Source organism: Elephantulus edwardii, unplaced genomic scaffold, assembly GCF_000299155.1.
Source record: "Elephantulus edwardii isolate Elephantulus edwardi_28Jun2011 unplaced genomic scaffold, EleEdw1.0 scaffold00019, whole genome shotgun sequence".
NCBI lineage: Eukaryota > Metazoa > Chordata > Mammalia > Macroscelidea > Macroscelididae > Elephantulus > Elephantulus edwardii.
This window is the reverse complement of record NW_006399769.1, coordinates 16,280,139-16,288,228: the sequence shown is the minus strand read 5'-3', so window position 1 is coordinate 16,288,228 and position 8,090 is coordinate 16,280,139. Positions and strand designations below refer to the sequence as shown.

Sequence of the window (8,090 nt, the reverse complement as noted above, 5' to 3'; positions counted from 1 at the left end):
AACATCTTTCTGCAATTCCTCCATACGTTTCCATACTACTAATTTCTTGGTGCTTCCAGATGGCCAGTCCCCAAATTACAGAATTTATAATCCCTGTTTCTTCATTCAAAATTCCCACCTCCAAAAACTGAGTATCAGGGTTTTTTTCCAATCTCTAAAATTTATTTGAGTAAACTTATCTTTATATATACAGAACAAGTAAAGCTAACCATGTGTAACAAAAAAATCTGCCAATTATACACATAGCTTTATACCACCCATATAAAGTTCAGCCAGTTTTAAGTCAAAATTCTAAAAACACAGCATCCAAATTATTTCCAATATACTAGGTTAAACACTAAAACCACCAAATAAACTTGAAGCAGACCAGCATTCCCAAACTGCAATGCTCTTCAGTAATTTTGTTTAAAATAACAAAATGGCTATGGGTATACTTGTCCCACCAGCACTAAGTATTCAATATCTGCTATTTGCAACAGGGCTAGAAAATACCTTGAACTTTCAACAAGAAAATGTTCTTAAGTAATTGTTACTACCTTACTAATAAAAATTATATTAAAAGTCTGAATAAACAATCTACTGGCTATAGCATTCTAAAGTCTATCAGACACTATAAAAACAAAAAACCTTAGCTACATGAGGTGTTGTTAAATATAGATGTGCTTTTACAAAACTGCTTAAGTCTCACATTAACATGTGTGATTGACATCTTTAATCACTGCACCAGCCTGGCAAAATAAGATAAATTATGTTAGTTGGCAGTGGTGAGCAAAGAGCTTGGAATTAATAGATTTTCTACATAGGCAATAAGATCATCAATCCATTTGAAGGAACAGGAGTACCTAGGTTGGTTAATTTTGCAAAGCTGGTTTACATTAAGATGTTCTGTCCCAAATTCAGACAATTCCTCAAACATGCATTTCTTTCCCCCAAAGGGGATAATTAATATCGTTCAGTAATTTTGAAAGCAAGTAACGAAAAGCACACTGAGCTTACCCAACATGGTGTATTCTAATTTGACACCATCCCACCCTGTAGCTTTCAGAAGTCAAATTCTTTCTCCAGCATCTACTCCCACTACTTACAGAATTTACTTCAGTAAATTCTCTCCCCTAGTTCCTAACACACTCAGTTATTATCAGTGCACCTTCTATCTTGACAGATTAAGATTAGTAATATTCAAGAACACCAAGTACAAGTTTATTAACTTTAACCTGGGGACTTGTCACAATGTACTCATGCTATCATGGGGATCTCAAAAAATCGTATCATTTTAGCTACAGTTTTAAGGGCATATAAATTTCAAAATCCCTTAAGACCCTGGCCAACAAATATACACAGAACAGTTAAATGATGTTTAGGACTTAAACACCATCAAACTTTGCATGAATATAGTTAATTATCACATTTGACTCCTAACATTCACCAAATTGAAGTTATTCAACACAAATCAATGTTCTAGGTTGAAACATTTTATTTAAATGTGTCAAAAACCCATTTTCAGATCATAGGATGTTAATACATTCACCAAAAATGCGTATTCTTACTGTTGTGATTTACAGAGTAATTATCCAGATCCATTTTGATTAGATGGTTGAAAAACCTTTTCCTAGGTTATACTTAACAGATATCACAAATCCCTTATAATAATGTAAACAAAATAACTTTTTTCCCTAAAAGGTGAACTTGAGAACTTCAGTCCATTCTCTCAGGGCTTGCACTTCGCCGAGGACTTCCTGATGGGGAACGACTAGAAAGAAAAACATTTTGTTTAGAACCCTTAAGTATCCGTTGATATTTACCATATATATCTCACCACATTTAATGTTTAATTTAAAGTGGCCAAAAGTTAATTTCTGCAAATCTAAATTACATTAAATATTTACATAAATGTTCTTTACTTGCTTAACAGAAGCCTCTTTGCCAAAATTGCAAAGTTTAAATTGAAACGTCAGAATCTTTACTTTTTCTACTAAGTAGAACTAGCGAGATCATGAAATTCTACAATTTAAACATAATGGTCAACCTGTCACTGTAGCTTAACCACTTAACATTTCAAGATTAATTATTCCAATGATAATTGTTTTGAAGCAGCAAATTTAATAAGCTTCTTATCCCATATTTTTATCTATATAGCACCAATTCCCCAAAGAGCTCAAAGACTTAATAGGCATTAAGTAAACAAAATCTGTAGAGGCCACATTTTTCAATGAAATTTGGCAACTTTTTTTTTTTACACTTACCTTCTTTTTGGAGATGGTGATCTGGACTTTGACCGGCTGTCAAAACACGAGAAATTCTATTAAGCCAAGGTACTACTATACCTTTCATATTGTCAGAATACCATGAAATGAATCCCCAAACTGTCTTAAATTTAAATTAAAATGGAGGAAATGACCGTCTACCTGGTCAATGCTAAATACTAATCCTCCAACAATTGTTCATAAACTGCTACCATTTCCTTTACCAGGATTAACCTTTAACTTGGCTCTGAGAAATTATCTCAGGCTGTATCTTCAAGCAATATTTTGGTATGTATGTATGTGTGTGTGTATGTGTGTGTATGTATGTATATATATATATATATATATATATATATATATATACACACACACACACCCCCTCTCTCTATATGTATTTATGGTATACCTGAGTGAAAAGGAATTTCACAGACAATCCTTTTTTTGGAGTACACCTTACTTTTAGTATGCATTATATATGCCATGTGTTTTATCAGCTGTTGTCATTTGCAGATTTTCAAAGATCAGATCTGATAAAGACAATGATGAAAACGAAAGTATTTGACTTCTTTGACAACTAGCTTCTAACAGGGTGGTCAGAACAAAGCCCCATTTCAAATATAGGAATACATAACCTTAAGTAGCTAACTTCTCAAAATGCTTGGTATTTTATTATCCATCAAGTTAGTCTGTATGTAAGAAATTTTAACATTTGACTTGGAAGAGACTGAATTTCCACTTTGCACTTAGGCTTTACTTTAATCTCATACTTAAGTCAAAGCACTTTGAACTCTTTGGATATTGGTGCCATATAACTAGAAAAACAGTAACCATTTTTTTGTCCTACCTGCTTCTTGGTCGTGAAAGAGACCTGGATCTTGATCTTGACCGTGACCGAGATCTTAAAAAAAAAAAAAAAAAGAAAGAAAATGACTACTAAACATCTTACAGGACTAGAAATAGAGGTTACTACAGAATAAGACCCACCTCTTACATCATTAACAGTTTAAGATAGTACTAGATAATACTTTCAACAATTATTTCTTACTCTGCTTAATGAACTGGATTAAGGGTAACAATTCCTGCAGAGAAGAGCATCACGGGGTCTCAAAATAATGAGTCTCAGGTACCATGTCCAAAGGAAATACAATAGCACCAATTTATCAAACATTTCAGCCAATTTTTGGTTTTCACTCAAGTAGGCTACTACATGAATTAACACGTTGCAGCAAATGACGGCATATGTGTTTCTAAGCACGGTCGTCAATTTAAAAAGTGTGTGGCAACGTGTTAATTTTAACCACTAATTACAATCAGGATCATAGAAAATGAGACTTTAACCACATGTGCTCTGGACATTTAACGAAAAGAAACCATTTTTTGCAGAAGAGATAAGTGGCTTGGTAAAATGCCGGTGTCAAAATGGAAAACCCTCAAAGAGATGAACTGACACAGAGGATAGAACAATAGGCTCAAACACAGCTAATTCTGAAGCTGGCACAAGACTGGGCAGTGTTTAATTTTGTTGTACAGGAGGGCCTTGTGTGCACCTATTATTAAGTATTCAATCAGTGCCAGAGATGAGTAACTCTTGAACTCAAGATTTGGGCAATAATGCCCTGTGAGAAGTCACTACTAGATACAAGTTTCATTCCTGGTTTCAGTAAATGATATCCACAGGAAATACAAATGGGTTAACATGCTTTGACTGAGAAGTGAAAGACTGCATGTTCTAGTCTACCTGGCATCCTACTTCAGAACAAACCCAGCAGAGTACAGTAGTACTGATAGACAGAGTCTAAGTTAACTGCACAACCAGGCCTATATCTCACTTCCAACTCATCAAGTGTTTTGGTTTCTTTTTTTTTTAAATTTTATGCATTTGCTATTACCTTTTAAGGTACTCCAAGTGAAGAACAAGAAACTAGGCTTTTTATTTCCTAATAAATTCCTGATCCACCTATGTAAATGTTCACAGAATTGATCTGTACTTTGGTCCTACTCCAATATGACTTAACATGCCACCTTAAAATATTTAGTTCTGCTTTTTTAAAACATGCACATTACAGCTATAAATGCAACTTTTGCTTTTCAAGTATCTTTCCTGGGTCACTCATTTGAATTATGTTGTAAAGACATTCCCACTGCTACTATTAATGTATGATTAACTCAAAAGAGGGAGAAACATGTTACATACTGGAAATACCTCGATCCTTTTATGGAACCAGACCTAGATCTTCTGAGTGAAGCTGATCTTGATCTACGAAGAGACACCGATCTTGATCTTCGAGGAGATGCAGACCGAGACCTAAAAATAAATCCTAGTTGTTTTACTCCATCTCCAAATAAAGCTTACTTTTAAGTTCTCTTTTAAAGCTCATTTTACTTACCTGTGTCCTCTGCTCCTACTGCGTGAGCGAGAGTATCGCCTTCCCCTGGACCTTGAATGTGATCTAGACCTTGACCTATTTTTCAAGTCAGAAAACACATGTTAGAAAAGAACATTTATAGAATTCATATGCCTTTGCTGAAATCAAATCTCAAAACTATTTAAATTTAGTGTCTCATTTGGAGGAGGAAAAAAAAAACAAACAAAAAACAAAAAAATGGGCCTATTAATTGCTTTTCTTAAAAAAATAAAAAAATAAAATCAAACAAAAACAAAAAACAAAAACAAACTAACTACCTAAAAAAAGGTTTGTTAAAAGCTGAATTACATCTTAGAATTACATAATACAAATCACTGTAATGTGTATTTAAAATAAACCTTGCAAGTTTGCAGGTCGACCCTCTTTGGCCCATGGTCTAGCAGATCTAGACGATCTAGAAGTATCTATAGCCGATCGCTGCATCTAGATGTTTTCTTCAATCTAACGACGATCAAACTGACAGCCAAATGAGCCAGGTGAGGCTTGATTGACGCAAGAAGATTTTTCTAGTTGGGAAATGTGGTCAATCTGGTGTTCCTCTTTCTAAACCGGAGGGGGCCCCAATTGTAAGCCAAATTTACTGTTACGGCGATCACCGTCTCAAATTTTCTGCCCTTTAAATAAGGTGAAGCTAGGTGTAGATGACTCGAGGGGATCTGGCCTCTTATGCTGATCACCTCAAGGTCTAGGAGGATCTTAATTGTCGGATTTGCAAGGCGCCTCAGCATATCATAAGGCTCGTGACATTCTGAATCAAGGCGACTGACTCAAACGAAGAAACCTGAAAGGTTTTGACCAGGTTGATTATTAATATATTAACATTTGCTTAATTAAACAAAAATTGTAAAATACACCTGTACAATTAACATTCAAGTTTACAGATTAAAAATACTTTCTCCTTTGCTAACAAAAAAATTACTGGATTAACTAATATACCAACCATTCTTTTATCAAAGTAAATACCTGCTTCTTCTTCGTCGACTATAGCGATGACAATCATAAGCATAATGTCCCTTTTCTCCACACTCATAGCATCTATCATTAGGATCAAAGGGACGTCGGGCAGGAGGTCTATCAAACCGAGACCGTCGAGGCATGCCTGTTGATAGCTCAACTCTCACACGGGAACCACAGATGACCCTAGAAAAATGACAACATTTTTTATGTTAAAAAAAACTTACTGAAAAACTGCATGTTCACCAGTTAAATTCTCTGTCCTATCTTTTGAGCTTCTGCCATCTAAAGATCTAAGTCCTTTCAACAGTATTTTTGTCTTACATCCCAAGTTAGAAACGCGCTCTTTGAGAATACAGGATCTAAGGTTAGCATCTAACTCAATTTATCCAGCACACAAAAATGAATACATGAACATTTTTTAACTGACATCTTACTTACTTTCCATCTAGTCCTCGCACTGCATCTTCTGCATCTCTGGGATCTTCAAATTCCACAAAGGCAAATCCTGGAGGATTTCTTGCAATCCACACAGTTCTTAAAGGGCCATAGTAACTGAAAGCCCTTTCTAACTCTCCTTTGCCAGCACCAGTTCCCAGGTTACCGACATAAACCTTGGTCTCTGTTTAAAAACGCAGAAAGAATGCATGTTATGCAAAATCCAGCCCAAGTTTGAATGAATTCTTTATCTCAAAAAGGGCCATCCTTCAAGCCTGAGCAAAGCATGTTTAATGCTCTTTCAAAGATGGAATTTAGTCTTGAAAAGTGGGGCTTCTGACAAACTATTTAAGGCTGTTGGTGGCTCCCTGCAAAGCAGTTTCTGACTCACAGCGACCCCATGGAACAGAACCGAACCACCCCAAAGGTCTTTCTGGGCTGTAACCTTTACGGGAGCAGATCACCAGGTCTTGCTCCCGCGGAGCCGCTGGGTGGGTTTCAAAGGGCCAACCTGTTAGTGAGCAGGCGACGTTTAACAGTTCCGCCACCAGGGCTCCTTCTGAAGACTCTAGCAAGAAAAATACTTCCAAAACAAAAGATGTGTGGTGGGCCATCTCCGAGCGCGGGGCGGCCCGCACCCCGCCCGGCCCCGCTCCGCCCCCGGCAGCCCCGCGAGCGCGAGGGGTGGCCCGGGCTCCGATCCTCTGCCGCAGCCGCCCGGGGCCAGGCTCGCCCGCGCCTCCAGCTCCCCGCCCCGGACCCAGAAACTGGTCTCCCAATCACTAAAAGACAAAAAGAAACCAGGCGCCACACCAAACCATTTTTTTCTCTACTCCCGACTTCGGAACCCGGCCGGTCGTTGGACGAGAACGCGCCAACACGCGGCTGCCACACATCTGTTTCATCTCAAATTCAACACCATTTGCACGGCTGCGACTACATGTGTCCGCTAAAGTGGCGGGAAAGCGCCGAGGATATGCGCCACGCCGGTCGTCAATGTGCGCAAAATGGCAGCCACGGCCGAGGGCGGGGGCAGGGAGGAGGCGGCCCCTGGAAGGGCACCGGGAAAACGGGACTCCCAGACCCGACCTCGGGCGGCACAGGCCGCGGGAACAGGCTGGAATTAGGAAGCCGCGACCACACATACGCCCGCCTGCTTCTCTGGTCCCTCCATCCCCGCCCCCCCCGGCTGCCTCTGGCTTCGCAAGGCGTGCACCGAAGCCGCCATTACGCACGCGGAATAATCGTCTCCCAACCACCGCGCTAACCCTACGGCCTCGTAATACTCATCCCACCCACAACACTGTCCCTCGCGGGGCCCCAGGATCTTACCTCCTCCGTATCGTCCGTAGCGCGACATGATGACTGGCCAGACTGCTCAGCTCTGAGCTCGCAGTGGCACAGTCACGAATGACACGAGCGGAGCCAACGACGTTAAAGAACCAACGGTCCTAACTGCACTACGAGGAAGAGGCTGGGTCAGATTTATATAGACGGCGGTTGGCCTTCACGCATGCGTCATCATGACGTTATGCGCGGCACAAAGGAGCTGAGCGGAAACAGCAGAGAAGCGCGGAGGGAAGCAAAGTGACTAATCACAGCGGAGGGATTATGTTTCCATGGGAACCCAGCCATCGCGCCCGTTAACAGCCCGCATTCCCTGTGGGCCCCGCCCCTTCCCCGGGCCCGCCCCTTCCCCAACCTCTTTTTGTAACACCCTCCCGCTTTTTCACCCGGTCTCCTTCCCTTCCTTCTTCCCCTCTTTTTCCAAGGACCTTCTTCCTAGGAGGTGTATTTACTGCATAGCTATTGGAAGTCTGTCAATTCTTATCGCTTATGTTGCAGCCTTTGTTCTGCTGGGTGACCTGGCCTAGTCAGCTATTCGGTAATCTTTTGGGGTTCGTCAGAGGGTTTCTGAAGTTTTGGCCCAGGTCCACAAACCTGGTCTTTTCGCGTGGTGATTTCCATAATACAGACCTCTAAAAGAATTCTTTATTCCGCCCCCCCCCCCCCGAGTCTCACGGTAATA

General features: G+C 40.1%; 1 protein-coding gene across 2 annotated transcripts; it reads right to left on the bottom strand.

The window, feature by feature from the left end:
• Positions 1-1,333: 1,333 nt before the first annotated feature.
• On the bottom strand, positions 1,334-7,447 carry SRSF7 (serine/arginine-rich splicing factor 7). Of its 2 annotated transcripts, XM_006882339.1 has the most exons (8): positions 7,394-7,447; positions 6,065-6,245; positions 5,633-5,809; positions 4,631-4,705; positions 4,438-4,548; positions 3,088-3,141; positions 2,244-2,279; positions 1,457-1,750 (listed from the first exon to the last, which is right to left on the bottom strand). In XM_006882339.1, the coding sequence occupies exons 1-8, from the start codon at positions 7,419-7,421 to the stop codon at positions 1,696-1,698; spliced, it is 717 nt and encodes a 238-aa protein (XP_006882401.1). In that variant the 5' UTR covers positions 7,422-7,447; the 3' UTR covers positions 1,457-1,695. The 2 variants fall into 2 exon arrangements, with proteins under 2 accessions (XP_006882402.1, XP_006882401.1); XM_006882340.1 differs by lacking the exon at positions 2,244-2,279 and having other exon boundaries at positions 1,334-1,750.
• Positions 7,448-8,090: the final 643 nt, after the last annotated feature.

Coding starts and splice junctions, on each gene's coding strand:
- SRSF7 (XM_006882339.1), bottom strand. CDS start 7,421: ATGTCGCGCTACGGACGATACGGAGGAG. Junction 6,246..7,393: donor CTACGGACGATACGGAGGAG/GTAAGATCCTGG, acceptor GTTTTTAAACAG/AGACCAAGGTTTATGTCGGT. Junction 4,549..4,630: donor AGTAGGAGCAGAGGACACAG/GTAAGTAAAATG, acceptor ATTTATTTTTAG/GTCTCGGTCTGCATCTCCTC.